The sequence below is a fragment of the Dama dama genome, chromosome 19 (genome assembly GCF_033118175.1).
Source record: "Dama dama isolate Ldn47 chromosome 19, ASM3311817v1, whole genome shotgun sequence".
NCBI classification, from domain to species: Eukaryota; Metazoa; Chordata; class Mammalia; order Artiodactyla; family Cervidae; genus Dama; species Dama dama.
The window spans coordinates 78,696,244-78,715,315 of NC_083699.1; the positions used below are offsets into that span (position 1 = coordinate 78,696,244).

Genomic DNA, 19,072 nt, shown 5'->3' on the forward strand with positions numbered 1-19,072 from the left:
GGGACATAGTTAAAGAGAAAACTCAAAGGAGCTGACCCAGGTTTGACCAAGATGAGGTCCCCAGGCCAGCAGCATCAGTGTCATCATGGAGCCAGCCCAACTGCAGGAGGCAGCAGACCTACTACTCCATCCTAAGAGAGTGTCACCACTGAGGAAGGCAGGCCAAGAATCTTCAAACTTTTAATTTTTCAAAAGAAATCAGAAACTCAAATATTTACGTCAAATCTGACTTTAAATGCTTGCATTTACTTTTTAAAAATGTTACCAACCAAATTGTTTTATAAACAAAATTAGCCTGTGATGGCTAGTTTGCAACTCTTTTCTAATCTGGAAAATGAAACCCATGAGAAAGTTTACCAACAGAGAGAAATATTAAAGTTGCAAAGAAGAGGCTCTTGGAACTTCCCTGGTGGTCCAGTAACTAAGACTACAAACTCCCAATGCAGGGGACCTGGGTTCAATCCCAGGTCAAAGAACTAGATCCCACGTGCTGCAGCTAAAGATCCTGCATGTTGCAATGAAGATCAAAGACCCCACATGCTACAACTTAGACCCAGCACAGCCAAAATTAAATAAATACTAAAAAAAGAAAAAGCACCCCATTTCCATTTGGTAGAAATTAGGGAATAACTCTCATAGAAAAAGTAGATGATCTTTATGACCTTGGGGTAAAGGACCAGAGAGTAAATATTTTAGGAGTTCTGAACCCTGCTGCTGTAGCAGGAAATTGATCACAGACAACACATGAAAGAATGGGCATATCTATGTTCAGATAAAACTTTATTTACAAAAATAGGCAGTAAGTCTGCTTTGAACCACGCACCCTCATTTGCCGAACCCTGAGGTAATTCATAAAGGAAAAGACTGGTACATAACAAAATAAAAATTAAGGACTTCTGTTCATCAAAACAAACAAATAAAAAACTCCATCTCCCTCTGAAACACAAATATTAAGCCAAGAGTGAAGTGGTGAGCCACAAACTAGGAGAACATATTTGCAGTAATTGACAAAGATATATTGATAAAAGATTAATGCCTATAAAAAAGTACATATGTGAAAGTGTTACTTGCTTAGCCACATCTGACTCTTTGCAACCCTGTGGACTGTAGCCCGCCAGGCTCCTCTGTCCATGGAATTCCCCAGGCAAGAATACTGGAGTGGGTAGCCATTCCCTTCTCCAAAGGATCATTTGGACCCTGGCATTGAACCCAGGTCTTCTGCATTGGTTGAACTGTGGTTATAATAGGAACTTGGGTGGGAGTTGAACATGCATTCTGGAAAAGAAAAATGCACCATCAGGAGTGTGTGCTAAGTTGTTATGGACTGTAGCCTTTCAGGCTCCTCTGTGCATGGGATTCTCCAGGCAAGAATACTGGAGTGGGTTGCCATGCCCTCTTCCAGGGGATCTTCCCCACCCAGAGATCGAACCTGTGTGTCCTGCAGCTCTTGCACTGCAGGCGGATTCTTTACTGCCAAGCCACTGGGGAAGCCCTCAGATGCACCATTCAGTTCAGTTCAGTCGTTCAGTCATGTCCGACTCTTCGTGACCCTATGGACTGCAGTACCTCAGGCCTCCCTGTCCATCACCAACTCCCAGAGTTTACTCAAGCTCATGTCCATTGAGTTGGTGATGCCATCCAACCATCTCATCCCTTTCTCCTCCTGCCTTCAATCTTTCCCAGCATCAGGATCTGTTCAAATGAGTCAGTTCTTTGCATCAGATGAACCATAAACAGATATAATTACCCCTGCATGGTGGGGGCACCAAGAAAATGTCATAGGAAGTGGCACAAATGCTTTAATTGCACAGAAAAGCCGACTTTGGTGCTGCGTGAACTTGTCCTGATGACCAATGGTAAATGCCTCCCTTTCCTCTCTTCTCATTTCAGTTAAAACTGTCTTTGGGGGATCAGGAGGCTGGGCCAGTTTCCACAGACCTAGTTGGAAGAGTGATTTCTCAGTGGCATTCATTATGAGAAATGGTTTCTGTTTCTAGGGCTAGCTGCTTCTCCATCATCCAAACTGCCTGCCCGTCACTTGGTATCTGGGCTGGAGTAGCTCCCAGAGAATGAAACGCTCAACTCGGATGGTTGAAAAAGAAAAAGAGAAGGAAATTGATGTGGTTTTAGTTTTGTCCTGATGCAACTGGGAAGCTCCGCCCACTTAAAGGTATCTTGGAGACATGTTTTCTGCTTTCCTTTCCTGTTTCTCATCAGAAATTTAACACTTGGGTCCCATTCTTTCCTCTTTGCCTTTCCCCTTTAACAAATTACATTGGTATGCATTAATGAAATACTTACTGTTTGCAATGCGTGGTGCTAGGTGGCTTCACAAACCCACATTTTTATCTCACCTTCTCCAATGTGTGAAAAGGAATAAACTAAAATCTCTCTCTTCACCACCTTGTCACTATTTTTTCTGGCTTTGGTTTTGCCTCTTTATATTGCTCTTCAAGTGAAGAGACTGACATCCCTCATATTTTAAGCTACTTGTGAAAAAGCAGGTAATTCTTACAAATCGAAGAGAACACATGAATATCCTTTCCTGGTGAGAGAGCAGCCTCCATCAGTGCCTTTTCCTGATTTGTGATTTCTGCTGGTTATTTTTCTGTTGAATAGAGGAGAAGGGGTGGGAGGGAGTCCAAATAACAGGTCATCATTCCGCTTTTTACTGTGTTCTTTGCAGGGAGTGGAATAAACCTCTTATCACTTGAAGCAGTGACACAGAGTTCTTCTGGTCCTTGCAGACACACTGCAGTCACCAGCACTCTGGCCGACTGCCTTTCGCTAAGGCAGCTGAGTCATGGTGGTGATCAACATGAAACCCCTTCAGGCTGAGATGCCAGGAGTGGCCGCTATGAAGACAAAGGGATGATATTTGCCTGAGAAACTGGGTGTGTCAGATCCCATATGATGTTTGTGCTAAATATTCAGAGAAATGGACCAGTGCAACCTATGTCAAACAGAAACTGAGATTATAGCAGTTTTCAACATTCGCAAAGCAGAAAACCTGTATCCATGGATACAAAGTCTTTAAAAAGATCACTAGAATCATTTCACAAAGAAATCTTGAAGAGGTAAATAACAATTCTCTCTTATTTATAGAGAATCCAGGGTAGGAAGGTGTGTGATTCTTCATGAAGATGCACCTGGTCTCAAACCTTGTCATCTTGGTCTGTAAACTCCCATCATTGACATTTGTGTTTTCCTTTTACAAGGCATCTCCACACCTTCCCTTTTTCAGTTAATCCTTAGAGGGGTCCTCAGAATTCATTTCTGTATTGGGCTGAGGGGCTGTGCATTGTACTAACTGGGAACCGAGATTCTGGGGTCAGCCTATTTGATTGGAATCTCTTCTCTTCTTTGTAGCTGTGTGACCTCAGCAAGTTGTTTACCCTCTCTGAGCTTCATTTACCCCATAGAGGGCTATAGGATTATATGAGATGATACATGTAAGGAATCTAGCACAGTACCTAGTCCAAAGGCCTAGTAAATATTAGACATGATTTGTATTTATTACCAACTAAACACCTAAGGGAATTTTAATTGCATTTGCTTCACCAGTTTTTCTTTTCATGCTCAGTCTAGTCAGGATAGTTTTTGGTTTGCAGTTTTTTTCCTCCCTCCCCATCTCTTTTCATCACTCTCCTCAACCCAGGAAAAGATGACTGTGAAACAACCATTTGAAATGAGGTCTGCTTTGCGCTGCTCCATTGGGAAGAGGCTTTGATCCCCAGCCGCGCTGTGGGGGTGTGGCCCTGCCTACATAAGAGGCATCATGAAGCTTTTGATAGTTTCAAAAAGAGAAGCCAAAGGGCAGCTTGTGGCTTCCTGGAGCGTGTGTATAAATGGACCTACACCTGTGCCTGGTGCCCTGAGGGCCACCCCTCTTCCCGGGGCCAGAGCAGGCTGGGAGGGCACAACACACATGCCCTTAGCATTCTGGTGGCTCAAAAGCATGGTGCTTCTCTGCAACTCCTATTAGAGCGGGCTGTCCCCAGCCTGTGGAGGAAGAGGGCTGCAAGAGCCTCGGTCAGTATGTAGCAGTGCGCCTGGAGAGGGGTCATGAGGGCAGGGCCTCCTCTGAGGAGCCAGCCCTAGTGGTATTATGCAAGGGACCTCCTGGAATTGCCAGCCTGGCCCTGGTGAGACTGGAAGATCACCTTGCAAGTGGGCTGATGCCAGCCTGACAGATGGTCTGGGCCGCTCACAGCACAGCCCACATTAGCTGATCGAGTATGTTCCCTGAAGGCAAGTAGCCCAACCAGGATGTCAGGGAGGCTATCCAGGGGAAAGGCGCAGGCTGCAAAATGGGTTCCGCAAGCTCTGCTTGACCTCTGCAATCTGGCTTTCAGTGCTCTCTCTGAAGGGGAAAAGACCAGCTCTCTTTCACCTGAAAGCAAATCACTGGCTGATGTATACCCTGGACTATATATGACAGCCCCTCAGAAAAGTGGCCAAATGTTCCAGCAAATAAACCAGCTCCTGCAAAGTTAAAAAGGGTAATAAAATAGCAAAGCCTACTAGGGAATTTTGTTCAGAAACCCTGTGACTTCTACAGAGGATTAAGAAAATAATGAACTTTCAAATTTTATGATTTCATGTCCTTTATGACCACAGACCTCTTGCCATGTTCTCTTTTTTAAGCATGAATCCTTTTCATAAGAGTTAGAAGGTAAATGTATAACATCTTTCTTCCTTAAGCTCAGAATAAAGTCTGGGGAAATTGAATGTTCCAGGATTCAGCCTGTGAGTATGTGATAAGGATTCACGGAGAGAAGCCTTTTAACTCAAAACAAAATCTGTTTGCAGCTATTGTTCAGCTGACATAAAGTATCTGGTTACTGGGCATGTTGCATAATGCATGATAGTGTAAACCAACCATTTTAAGTTCTGACACTGAATTCCTTGATAAGGATGAAGACTGAAGTAATTTGTTAAATTTTTTTTAGAAATCCTCTGAAACAATGCTTCTCAAGGCTGAATGATTCAACACTTTAGAACTGAGATGCTGCTGAGGGTTGTGTGTGTGTGCTCATGCTGATAAGAATTCTGGAAGGAAACAGGAAAAAACCATGTCATGTCCTCTTTAAGAGCTAGAAAAGCTGTCAGAAGAATTAAGATTAAACCTCATGAGAGTCTGTGGGTGTGGAAAGTCACCAGCTACCTAATATTAACATAGCTTGCAACAGAACGCTGTTGCTAGAAATAGGACAGTCACATCACTACCACTAAGCAATTTGCATCCGGCAGACCAGCCCCTGGATTCCTCCTGGCTCCTGCTGCCCTCTGGGTATTGCATTTCTGGAAGCTTTCAGGCGGCCTTGGGACGCGGCTGCCTGCTTTCACCATGAATTCTACCTGAAAGAGGAAGCAGCAAGGAGAAGAACACCTGCTTTGTTTGCAGGAAAGTGGTCAAGCTACAAGCAAATCTCTAGGCATCTGAGGAATTGTGCAGCAGTTTCTAGATTTCATGTGGTTGCTGACAGGGAGGGGCACATAAGGATCTTCGTCGTGCTCTCCTCACCATGGATAATCTGATGCCTCAGTCAAGATTCTCTTATTTCAAAAAATATCCTCTCCATGCAATTAGAAAATATTTATCGATGCTGAGAAACCAAAAAGAGGAAGAACAGGTACCATTTTTTAAATTTTACCTTTAAGGTTAATGGGGATTTGCTTCTGTGTGTTGCTTTTATGTCAATTGGTGATTTAGTTTCTGCTTATTTACCTGTTTGTAGGCACAAGTCGGTATTTGCTTTCAGCTGTTCAGACTTGGCAGAGGAGCAAACAGGCATGTGGGGGATTTATTTGAACTTGGAACATTTGGATCCCGAGATTAAGCTTCAGTTCTGTAATAAAACCTTGTGCTTTCCTTTTTTCAGACTAGCTAGACTAAACTACTGAGTTAAAATTGTGTGGATTCCTTGATAATTTTCTAGGGCCTCAAATACAAATTTTAAAACTGTTAATATCTTGACAGACAATAATATCAGGCCCCAGAAATATACTTGGCTTTTTGTACATATTTATGTCTAGATTAATATCACCAGGATTTGCCAAACAAAGAAACATTTTGTAGACTGTAAGTATGATAACCTTAGACAGATCACTAATTGTAAGGATCTTTCAGAGTAATTAGTCACTTTTTTTTGGTGGAAGTTAGGGGACAGAGCACTGCTGATTTTAGTCTTTTTAGCCAATTGAAAGTACTTCCAGCAGTAGATTCTAGCATGTGGGAGTTTAAGCATAAAAAAACAAACAAACAAAAAAAACCTGCTAAAATGTTTGATCATTACTTTTTAAAAACCATGCATTCATTTTACTGTTTTGAGATTTATATCATTCTATCCCTTATAATCTATGAAAAGGCATTTCCTAAAACTACTTTTCTGAATCATACCAAACTGTAAGAAGAAATAGCTGTGTTTGATCCACTTGAATCTAGTTTAGGAAAAAGGATGGTAGTGGTAAAGGACAAATGTGTAGCCACATCGAAGACCCAAAAAGTCATAAATTGTGTGTGTATCATGCTAGTAACTAGAACTGCAAAACCTCATGGGAAACAGGAGCAGTGTCCTGTATTTGAACAAGACGCCCTACTTAATAAAACACTTCCAAGACAAGAAAGCAAAGGTCAGCAGACAGAAAATCCTCTAATGACAGGTTTCCCCAAAAGTCAGTGCATAATTCAGAAAAATAAGAATTATTATTACTGTTTGAGGGGAAACTGCTCTTATGCAGTTCCTTTGATGATTTTACAAGTGCTGGAAATTCAGACTGTGCTAACTAAAGGGGTTAGGCTGGTCTAGATTATCTCTTATTTAGGCAAGTTGTTGGCATTACAAAGAGATCTCTTGGTTTCCAAGTCTCAGTATATGCTTGCTTTTTAAGTGGAAAGCCAGAGACACAAGTGCTGTTTCTGGGTTGGCCACATTGGCTAAGTCCACACCCACAGGCTTCTTCAGGCCTCATGAAGAGGGGAGGGGAGGGAGAGGAGGCTAAAAGGATGGGGCTGGAACTGTGAAATGTGGATTAGGTAATTGCCCCTCCCTTTTCTCAGTATTTGTCAGTTTTCAGAGATGTGGCTATATTGCTTGTACATTTAATTTTTTTAAGTTTATTTTTTAAATGTTACAAAATGCATTTAGAGGACTATTAGAATTTAATAGGATCCTCTGTCTTGGGCTGAGTGGACGGTCCCCTCCCCAGTTGACAACCATTTGGGATGACCTGGAATAGCGATGAGCATTGCGCTGATTTAACTCACTATGTAAACTAATGGAGACAGTAAGAAAAATAACATATTCAGTTCCTTTCTGAGACCAATTAACAGCTCTGCAGCATAAGGCTCACAGAATTAGAGAAATGAGGTCAAAGTCAGTCATGGCTAACTTTGGGAAGCTCATTGGAAAGTTAGAAAGGAGGTTGGTAATATGTATAGTTTTAGAACCTGCATTGGCTATCTCTAATCCTTATATTCCCATAGAATGAATCCTCAATACAAAGGTGAGGGACTTTCAGACTGTAAGAGGCCTTGCCCAAGGCCACCAGCCAGCAAGTGCTGAAGGCAAATTGGAACTCGGGTCCGCTTGGCTTTAAACTGGATCCATTTTCCCATGTTTGATCTCTTCACGATCTAGCAATAGCAACACAGCTTATCCTGGCCTGAGGTGGCTTCATCAACGTGAATCTCTTCTTCCATGTATCCTACAGATGAGGGATCAGAAAATAGAGGATGACTAATAGATAAGAACCTGGGGGATGACCTGGTGGCTTCCTGTCTCTTGAACAGAAAGACTTCTTTCTGAACAAGAAATAAGATCTAAGAGCTGACCTGACATGTCTTGCCTATTTAATGGTAAATTTGCTTAGGAGAAGGAGAGTGATCTTGGGGGCCAGAGGGCACGTACAATAACTATAAATAAATATGCTTTTTGGAATTAGACCCTTGAACTAGTGTAATATCATCTTTCAACAAAATTAATACACATAATTTTTTTTGCTATCTCTCCATATTCTTGTTATCTGAAAAAGCAACCATGTTACCAATGATGTCCTCATACATAAATACGAACACAAATGTTGACCTAGCAAGGACTGACCGTCGCGCTAACAGAAGCTCTGCTTTGTCATCTTGTTTTGTGGAATTCTTTTGATGACTAGGCAAGTTTTTCATATATATTGTGTGTGGAGCATTTTTATAGGTGATGAGGATCAGGTGTAGTATACCCCCTCTGTGATGTTTACAGTCTTAATTAGTAGGAAGAGCTGTTCTCTTTCTATAAGTGTTTATAATATGAGGCAAAAACCATACATTGCTGTCATAGCAAGTATTTTGTGGCTCAAGACCTGCCCTGAGTAGTTTGTTTAAAATGAGGAGGATGGTCTTTGGGGGCCAGGGGTTATGCACTGTATCTATACTGTGGTTACAGATTAGAACCGGATTTTGCTTTGAAGGCTGTTCTAAAGTTTCTCTTCAGTGGCTTAGGGAAAGTTTTCCAGTTAAACAGGATCCCTGAAGTCTTATTTCTTGCTTTGTTTCTTAGTAAATACCAACCTCAATAGTGGTTTATTAAATAAATATTTGGACTTAATTTGAACCTTAGAAACTTAGTTCTTCATTTTGGCTCTTATGTCTGCTCTGAATGACAGTATAAAAATTAAGGCATGCCCTCAGATGCCCCCAGAAAGCTATGTTGAGATTTGGAACACTGCATACATAGGGTGTTGTGTTGCTGATGCCGACTTTCCTCTCTGGGTAAAATGATAGAAACTTTACTACAGCCTGGTTTAAGAAATATTAAGAATTTTTAGCTCCTTAAGTAAGTGTATTGTTGTATTTTGATAGTATACCAAAGTTATCCATTTTTTAAAAGCCTCTAAAAAAATTCATGAGATGCTATTGGTACTTCAAATGACATCTCAGGGGAAAACTAAAGCCATTTGCCCCTTGTCCTTATGCTTGGGTAGAGAAAAAGCTTTAATGCTTTAGAAGCAGGAAGAAAAGATGATCCTTGTAGAATTTAAGGTAGAGGGCAGAGACTCTACCCCATTTCTGCAGAGGAATTTGCATGATTGTATACAAAGCAACACTGATAGCTACATTAAGCAACATTGACAGTTAAATTGCTGTGATAATATGAAGTTGAACCTTAATATTTGGGACTATTAAATATGACATTAAAAGTCGAACTAGTTTATCATGGCAAATTCAACAGTCTCTATCTGAAGGGAGAAATGTAAAAAGAGAGCTGTTTATTCACCAAATAAAAAGTCTCCAATGGTTTTCTTCATGCCTCAGTCTGTTTGGGCTGCTGTAACAAAATATCATACACTTATAAACAGCAGAAGTTTATTTTTCACAGTTCTGGAGGCTGAAAGTACAAGATCCAGGTGCCAGCCAATCTGGTATCTGGTGAGACCCGCTTCCCGCGTTCAGATGCTGACTTCTGGGCTGTGTCCTCAACATAGCAGAAAGAGAGGAGGGAGCTTTCCAGCTTCTCTTTTATAAGGTCACTAACACCATTCACGTGGGCTCTTTTCTCATGACCTGTCACCTACCAAAGGCCCCTCTCCTAATGCTATCACACTGGGGTTAGGATTTCAGCATACAGACTTGGGGGACACAAACAAGTGTGTCTGCAGCACTTCATAGCCTGTAAACACCCAAGGACTGGAGTTGATGGCTTGTATGAAGATGAATGTTCTTCCGGTCACGACACACACTCTCATACTCTATCTCTCTGCCAAACCTGTCTTCTCAAGAGAGTGTACCACCATCCATCCTGCTGCTCAGGCAGAGACCCAGGAGTCATCTCCAGCACTTCCTGCTCCCTCAGTCAATATCTAATTTATCAGCAAATCCTTTCAGTTTTATCCCCACGTATGCCCCCAATTATTCAATCTACTTCTCCCTCTTGCCACCCTAGCCCAGGAGGCCAGCTCCCTTGTCTGAAATATTGCGACAGCCATCTCATTGGTCTCCCTCCAGCCACTGCTCTCCTGTCCAATGGGTTCTCAATGCAGTTAGGGGGTCTTCCAGGGACAAACTGACCATGAAACTCCCAGCCTCAGCACGCTGCCAGCCCCCATGCGCTCTCCTGCTGTATGCCTTCCTTTGTTCTCTGCACGCCAACTCCTGTCTCCTCCTCTCTCTGCATCCCTGTCATGTCCTGGTTAGGCCCTTGTCCCAACTGTCACTCACGATCCTCCCACAGCTATTACCTACTTTTCCTTCAGGTGTTAATTCAATATGAGGTCCCCGAGGGCAGCCTTTTCTGACTATCTTACCTTGTCCCCTCTCCTCAGCATGTATTACTTTGGAGGCACCTTATAACTCTCTGTTGCTGTGCTCATCCCAGCAGCAATTGAGCACCTATTTTGGGGGCCACTTGCTTCCCAGTATGTCCTGGAGGGCAAATAAAGTGCCTGTTGCATGGAAGGCACTAAGAACTCATTTGTGGAATTGGTTCTCAGGGGCTGGGTGGTGAGGGTGGCAGTGGGGAGGGGTCTAGGCAGATAACGAACGCTATTCTGAGGTGTTTTGAAGGAATCCTGAATGTTAGGCTCTGTGAGGAAGAAATTTAAGGGGTGATTGTTATGTGTATGTACTTATTCCTTGTGTGTTTCACAAGACACATATGGCCAATTTGTGGAGAAAAGTGGAGGTGGTATTTGGGAGGTCCCAGAGAAAATAACTAACTAATGAGCAGAACTGTAGGGAGAGTTGGGATACAATAATAAGGATGAACTTTCTAAAAAGTGAGGCAAAACAATGGGCCACCTTTTGTGGAGTGCAGGGTATGTGACCCTCCTTGAGAGATGATGTAGTGATGGTTTCTGCATCATGAAAGAGAAGATTGAATGATATGTGAGGCCCATTTCAGCCCCAATATTCTAATGCAGTGAATAGAAAGATGATTCAGACCCCTTAGGAACAAAGGTGACTTATGCAAAATGTTGGAATCCAGTATTGCCGGGAGAAATATCAATAACCTTAGATATGCATATGATACTACCCTAATGGCAGAAAGCAAAGAGGAACTAAAGAACCTCTTGATGAAGGTGAAAAGAGGACAGTGAAAAAGCTGGCCTAAAATTCAACATTTAAAAAACCTAGATCATGGCATCTGGTCCCATCACTTCATGGCAAATAGATGGGAAAAATGGAAACAGTGGCAGACTTTATTTCCTTGGACTCCAAAACCACTGCTGATGGTGACTGCAGCCATGAAATTAAAAAACCCTTGCTCCTTGGAAGAAAAGCTATAACAAACCTAGATAGCATATTAAAAAGCAGGGACCTTTGCCAACAAAGGTCCAAATTGTCCAAGCTATGGTTTTTCCAGTACTAGTGTATGGATGTGAGAGTTGGTCCATAAAGAAGGCTGAGTACTGAAGAATTGATGCTTTCCAACTGTGTTACTGGAGAAGACTCTTGAGAGTCCTTTGGACAGCAAGGAGCTCAAACCAGTCAATCCTAAAGGAAAACAACTCTGAATATTCATTGGAAGGACTAATGCTGAAGCTGAAGCTCCAATACTTTGGCCACCTGATATGGAGAGCCAACTCATTGGAAAAGATCCTGATGTTGGGAAAGACAGAAGGCAGGAGGAGAAGAGGGCGACAGAGGATGAGATGGTTGGATGGCATCACTGACTCAATGGACGTGAGTTTGGGCAGAATCCAGGAGATAAGTGGAGGACAGGGAAGCCTGGCATGCTGCAGTCCATGGGGCTGCAAAGGGTTGGACACGATTGAGCGACTGAACAACAGCAAGGAACAAAGAAGACGCAGGTACACAAGCTAGAGTTCATTTGTTCATTTGTTTAACTCAGTGGTAAATACTGCACAGTCTGAGCATGTCACTCTATAATCAAAAGCTGAAGAAAACAGAATCCAACATCTTTGGAGACTCACGTAGCGTGTAATCCTCCATTAAGGAAGAGATATATAGCTACATCCAGAAAACACCTCAGGTGAAAAGCTTATGCACCAGTGACTAGCTTTTCTGAGCCTGATCCACGACTGAACTACCTGCACCCATAGTTTTACAGGTTTTTCAGTATAAAGATAAATAACTAAGTAGAGTTCTGCAGTCATTGATGAATGGGTACATGGACAAATTTTAGGTTATTGTGTGACATTTTAACCACTTTCCCCTCTTGATATCAAGCCTCTTTTACCTTCCTTTTTTTCTGCATTTAGTGCTGACAATCAGTTGCTTATTATGGTGTCTTTGGAAGGTGATCCCCTCTTCTTGTCCATATTGCCATAGCTGTGAAGTTTTAGACACGCCTATAGCTGTGAAGTTTTAGACACGCCTGGGAGACACCTGGACCCTGAGTTAACTTCTGAGCTACTTCTAATCTTGTTATCTGCTTCTAAACTTTCCTAATCTACTGTGCTCAGATGTCTTTGAACCACAGGATGAAATGGATAAACACAAAATCCTTTGCCTTTGAAAAAGATAACATTAACTCAAATATGAAACCCTTTTTTTAAAACTACAATGTAGCTTTTTTATGCAGATTCCTAAATTTGCTATCCTATCCCACTTCTCAGACAGTCTGTAACATTTTATTTGCTAACTTTTGTTCAGAATGGAAGATGACATATTTCCTCACCTTGTACAAATAGTTTCATGCCTTAGCAGAAAAAGAAATGAGCTTCCCACATATGTTGTACTGCTCAGAGTGTGCTGTGAAGAGAGCAGGAAAAATGTTGAAATTATCTCTTTCCTGTGCATCCTGAAGGTAGCATATTAGTAAGATTATCTCGAGAAATATAACTTGGATTATTCATTCAGGAATAAGGAATTTAGGGATGTTCCTGGTGGTCCAGTGGCTAAGATTCCAGGTTTCTACTTCCGGGGGTCCAGGTTCCATGCCTGGTCAGGGAACTAAGATTTCCCTGTAGTACAGCCAAAAAGTTAAAAAAAAATAATAATAATAGGAAATTTAAAATTTTTACTAAATGTCTTATGTGCCAGGCACTTAGCAATATCCTTTATATGTGTTGTCATTTAATCTTCATGATAACCTTATAAAATTGGTGGTATTATCCCCACTTTATGAGTGAGAAAACTGAGGTTTCAAGAGGTGAGGTTAGGGTTAGCATATAGCTTGCCACATAGCTTACACATGATGGCAATAAGAGTTCAGCTCAGGTTTGCCTGTTTGACTCCACAGTCTGGTTCTCTGCCTCATACTGAGATACCTCCATCAGTAAGGGCCCTTTCTTCCCTTCTTTCCCTTGCCTCTTCCTTTCTTTTCGTCCTTTTCCCCCTGGTGTTTTCTCTCATTAATTGAGAATAAAGGAGTTAAAAATACAACTATTATAAACTACTGTGTAGGAAAGACACATTAAATCCCTTTAGGTAGAGATCTATGTTTTTGAAAGGTTTGAAGGTTAGTCAATTTGGGAAAACTTCTTTTAAGAAAAAGAATACAAAATTATAGTATTAAATTGGATACAAAGTGAAGACTTAGAATGGAACAAGAAACCTCAATGAATTACAGATCTGGGTGACAAATACAAGAAACATCACAAAACTTAAAAAAAATATGCATTTTTGCTAATTCATGGATTCTAAGGTGTTTTGTTCCTACATTTTTGGATTACAGAGTCTTTGATCAGCACTTCATGTGAAAATGATTTTCTAGTATTTTCTAAAGAGATCATCAAAAGAGAATTCAGATACTCTTAGCATGGCTAATTTATATTTGGTTTTTATTAGAATCTAGAAAAGTCCTAGTGACTAGTTTCTGGCTCTGTTTCTCTTCTACCACCCACACACTTCGGGTGCTGGGTGCCACTGGACACACTTACGTAAAGATTTCAGGTCTTGTGATTTAGGATTATAGGTAGTGGGAATATTCCTAGACGTCCCACCAGGAAAGCTAGCAATGACTTAACCATACACAGACATGACTACAAACCACATTTATATGCTATCTAAATGTCTCCTCATCTCAACTTCCTTTAAACCAGGTTCAGAATTTTGCCCTTGGCTGCTCCAGTGCTATGATAGGAGACATGTGAAGGGAGAAAAGTCAGCAAAAAGAGTGGTCTAAAGTCATTTGGGGAGAAGGCAATGGCACCCCGCTCCAGTACTCTTGCCTGGAAAATCCCATGGACGGAGGAGCCTGGTTGGCTGCAGTCCATGGGGTCGCTAAGAGTCGGACACAACTAAACGTCTTCACTTTGACTTTTCACTTTCATGCTTTGGAGAAGGAAATGGCAACCCACTCCAGTGTTCTTGCCTGGAGAATCCCAGGGATGGGGGAGCCTGGTGGGTTGCCATCTATGGGGTCACACAGAGTCGGACACGACTGAAACGACTTAGCAGCAGCAGCAAAGTCATTTGCAGTTAAATTATCTTTTGTAAATTTTACCAAACCATGAGACCTACCATCTCTTTTAGGACCTTAAAAGGTGCATCTGCAAGTGAGGGGTCCTCAAACTTAATTTTTTCCTTGGTTTCCAAGAAAATCCAGCTCTGGAAGGATGGTATAACAAACAGGCAAAAGACAAAAAAGTGTTTTGCTACAATATGCAAGAGTGCATACCATAGGGTGGCTATCAAAGTAATGAATGAGGTCCTGTTCTGAATAGCCTGAGCTCCCAAAACCATTGAATGAGGCAAAGGATATTCTTTCAGTGTATTGGTACTGTAGTAAATAGTACCTTGGAGATGAAGATGTTCTGGTACTGCTCAAACTCAAAGATTTCCTCACCCCCACCCCAATTTATATTCACAGAAGACATTATTTGTAATGGGGTTATTTGCAAATGCAATAGATCTCAAAACTCCCAAATTGGTCTAATTAATATTAAATATACCATTTGCTATCCTTCCAAGCAGGCCAGTTAATACACATAGAGAAAGAACATGTTATTGTTGTTAAAGATGACTCAGTAGAAAAATTATAGTAAAAAGAAAGCCTTTAAGATTTCATTGAGATGTAATCAAGCTTTTGTAAACTCACTGTTATATGCAATTATAACATAGTTACTCTAATTTATGTCTGGATAAAATCACCTTTATGTTGGGTCTCTTTATTGAATTGTTCTCACTGGTAATGTGTTTGAACACCTAGCTTTCTTGGATATGTTTTCCTTTCAGTGGAAACTCTTGACTCATCCTACTCTTTTTCCTTTGTTTTAAATGAGTAACTGTTCTTATAATTGTGTCCTGTACCATTAAGCTTATTATAATATTTACCACTATACTAGAGTATGGCCTATAAGTACACCTTAAAATAAGTCTATTATCATTTTTTTTTACTGCTAATATAATATTTGATTTTATCAGGATGATTTTGGTAATCCATTGTGAACAATATTATTAATAGATCATATTACTGAAGTATTTTGGTCTTATATAACAAGTACATAGCTTATAATCAAATTGTTTCAAGTGTTTCATGAGTGTAAAATCCTATTTCACCAAAGCTGAAAAATTACACTTTTGTTCTGTACCTACCATATAATTTCTGTATAATGTACTTAAATTTTTTTTTTATAACCTCTGAAGTGCTACATAGTTTTTTGTAGCTGTTGTTTTGTGTTTTTGAGGGATGAAACTATTTCTCTGACGAACACACCATTTCAAGAGTAATGGCATTTTTTGTTTATGAAGCTTCCCCCACTTCTTTCATTTAACTGGTGGTGCTAAAGCCTGATATACCTGGTCAAAGAAGCATTGTTCCGGAGGTCTTCAAACCTGAAATAGGAGAACAAAGGCTGACTTCATAGCTGAGAACCCAACCGTAACTCCACCCCACTGCGCTGCACTTTTGTTTTCTTTGGTGTGAAAGTTCCATCACTATACAGATGCGATGCTCAGCGTTACTTAAGAGGGGAGAATAATCTCTTCATGATCTTAGTGCCCCTTAGTCTTTTAAAATAACTGGTCTTAAGCCAACAGATAACTACTCAAAGTTCAAGGCTGTATATGATTTAAGAATGCTGGAGGAGGTTTGCATATTTCCCTGGTGGTCTAGTGGCTAAGATTTTGAGCTTCTACTGCAGGGGGCTCCGTCTTGATCCCTAGTCGGGGTACTAAGGTCCTGCATGCCACATGGCCCCCCCCCCCCCCAAAAAAAAAAAAAAAAAGGAATGCTGGAGGAGGTTTAAAATTTGGATATACATTCTCAGCTGTTCTTTGGAATTGAGGACTTTTTACACAAAAGTTTTGTATTTCTTGTATATCAGTGCTTAAACCTGAAGTACTATACTACAGACTGCAGGGCCCTACCCGCATAGTTGCTAATTCAGTGGGTCTGAGGTAGAGCCCAAAATTTGCATTTCTGAAAAGTTTTAAGATGACAAAGACCATAGTTTGAGAACTACTGATACAGATCATTTGATGATATGTATTTCCAAAATCAAGGTTGACAAGGCTTGCTCTACTTTTTCAAGAACAGCACATGTGCCCTTTAGAAGATGGAGAGTCACTGCTAAAGCCAGGGGGATGGTGATGGTGACTTACAGCTTCACAGGTTCCTGTTGAACATTCCCATCTACAGTTGTCCCAACCCTACTAGTATGATACAATACTTTAATGCAAGAAATCATTAAACAGTGTCTTCGTCTCATTCTTATAAGAATATAACTGAAAACACATTTTATCTATAGTTCTTTTGTAGCTGTTTACTGACTGAACTGATACAGCAACTGACAACTTTAATTGTTAGTTTAAATTGCAGAATATAGAAAAGGTATAATAGTTGTTATGTCCTCCATGCTATCTAAAGCCATTATGAGGTCTTAGCATTTAAAAATACATCTCTCAGTTTTTTCCTTGCCCCTACTCTGGTATATATGTAAATATAATTGTAAATACTAAGAACAAAGGAACATTTTACAAGTTGGAAAGATGAAATTAGTATTCCTAATACTATTTTGAACTGTAGTGTTGGCGAAGACTCTTGAGAGTCCCTTGGACTGCAAGGAGATCCAACCAGTCCATCCTAAAGGAGATCAGTCCTGGGTGTTCACTGGAAGGACTGATGCTGAAGCTGAAACTCCAGTACTTTGGCCACCTCATGAGAAGAGTTGACTCATTGGAAAAGACCCTGATGCTGGGAGGGATTGAGGGCAGGAGGAAAAGGGGACAACAGGGGATGAGATGGCTGGATGGCATCACCGACTCGATGGATATGAGACTGAGTAAACTCCTGGAGTTGGTGATGGACAGGAAGGCCTGGTGTACTGCGATTCATGGGGTCGCAAAGAGTCAGACATGACTGAGCGACTGAACTGAACTGAATACTATTTAGTGCCTCTTGTTTAGATCCTTAGAACACACGCTTAAAATGTATTCTGTTGATTTTCCAATAAAGCATGTTAATGAACATGTCTCAATTACTTATTAAATAACCTCTCTAAAATGCCTATCTGTGATTATTTACTTATAAGATAACATTCTCATTTTAACAGCAATTTTCAACTCTGAGAAAATAAATCCAAGGAATTCTAAAACATCTTCTGCTTGGAGCATGATTTTCCCACTGATGATGTTGTAGGTTAAATAAGAACAAATGAATAAATGTAGACAATGACCAAGAATGTTCTAGAATCAAGTCCCTATTAATTAATGCATTTTTGAATGTCACCAAATGAGCTATGAAAGTGAAAGTGTTAGCCACCCAGTCATGTCCGACTCTTTGCAACTCCATGGACTGTACTCTGCCAGGCTGCTCTGTTCATGGGGATTCTCCAGACAAGAATACTGGAGTGGGTTGCCATGCCCTTCTGCAGGGGATCTTCCCAACCTAGGGATCGAATCTGAGTCTCCTGCATTTCAGGCAGATTCTTTACCTTCTGAGCCACCATGGAAGTGCCTGGTGCAGATATTCTAGACTCAGGAATAATGGGCTTGAAAGATGCCAATAGTTGAATGAAACAAAATGATAAACTATAAAAGATAATTCAGTAAAGAGGATAACTTCTTCTGTATTTCTAATGGTCACTGTGGAATTTTTAAGGAAATTGAAGCCTAGATGGATATTTGGCTCCTGGCTTTGACATTAAATAGTGAGAAATTCTTTATATAAGGAGCTTCACCTATGAGTCTCAGCCTTGTCAGCTATAAAAAACAATAGAGCTAGTCAGCTAACATCAGAGGGTTGTGAGGATTAAATTTAATTACGTACATGGAAGTGTTATGCCGACTGAAAAACACTACACAGATGTGTAGTTTTGGTGGCTGTTCAGTGAAAATTGATTCTCATTTTCTTAAAAGTAATGTAAACTCTCTAATCAAATGTGCAATGTTGGCATCTTTACCTTAGCAGCACTTTTCCAGGATTCAAATGAGCAGTTTAATCATGTAAATTAGTTCAGTTCAGTTCAGTTGCATCTAACTCTTTGCAACCCCATGGACAGTAGCACACCAGGCTTCCCTGTCCACCACCAGCTCCCAGAGTCTAATCAAACCCAGGTCCATAGAGTCAGTGATGCCATCCAACCATCTCATCCTCTGTCCTCCCCTTCTTCTCATGCCTTCAATCTTTCCCAGCATCAGGGTCTTTTCAAACGAGTCAGTTCTTAGCATCAGATGGCCAAAGTGTTGGAGTTTCAGCTTCAGCATCAGTTCTTCCAATGAATATTCAGGACTGATTATCTTTAGGATTGACTGGTTGGATCTCCTTGTAGTCCAGGGACTCTCAAGAGTCTTCTCCATCACTACAGTTCAAAAGCATCAATTCTTTGGCACTCAGCTTTCTTTATAGTCCAACTCTCATATCCATTCATGACTAATGGAAAAACCATAGCTTTGACTAGGTGGACCTTTGTTGGCAAAGTAATGTCTCTGTTTTTTAATATGCTGTCTAGGTTGGTCATAGCTTTTCTTCCAAGGAGCAAGATCCTTTAAATTTTATGGCTGAAGTCATCATCTGCAGTGATTTTGGAACCCCCCCAAAATAAAATCTCTCATCATTTCCATTGATTCCCCATCTGTTGGCCATGAAGTGATGGGACCAGATGCCATGATTTTAGTTTTCTGAATGTTGAGTTTTAGGCCAACTTTTTCACTCTCCTCTTTCACTTTCATCAAGAG

General features: G+C 40.8%; 1 protein-coding gene across 1 annotated transcript in view; it reads left to right on the plus strand.

Moving 5' to 3' along the window:
- The first annotated feature begins 5,294 nt into the window (after positions 1–5,294).
- The window catches only part of ATP2C1 (ATPase secretory pathway Ca2+ transporting 1), a 151,561-nt gene continuing 137,783 nt past the window's right edge, over positions 5,295–19,072 (plus strand). The window contains exon 1 of the mRNA XM_061167571.1: positions 5,295–5,636. Coding sequence (XP_061023554.1) covers positions 5,529–5,636 — 108 coding nt within the window. The 5' untranslated portion in view covers positions 5,295–5,528. The remainder of the gene's footprint in view (positions 5,637–19,072) is intronic.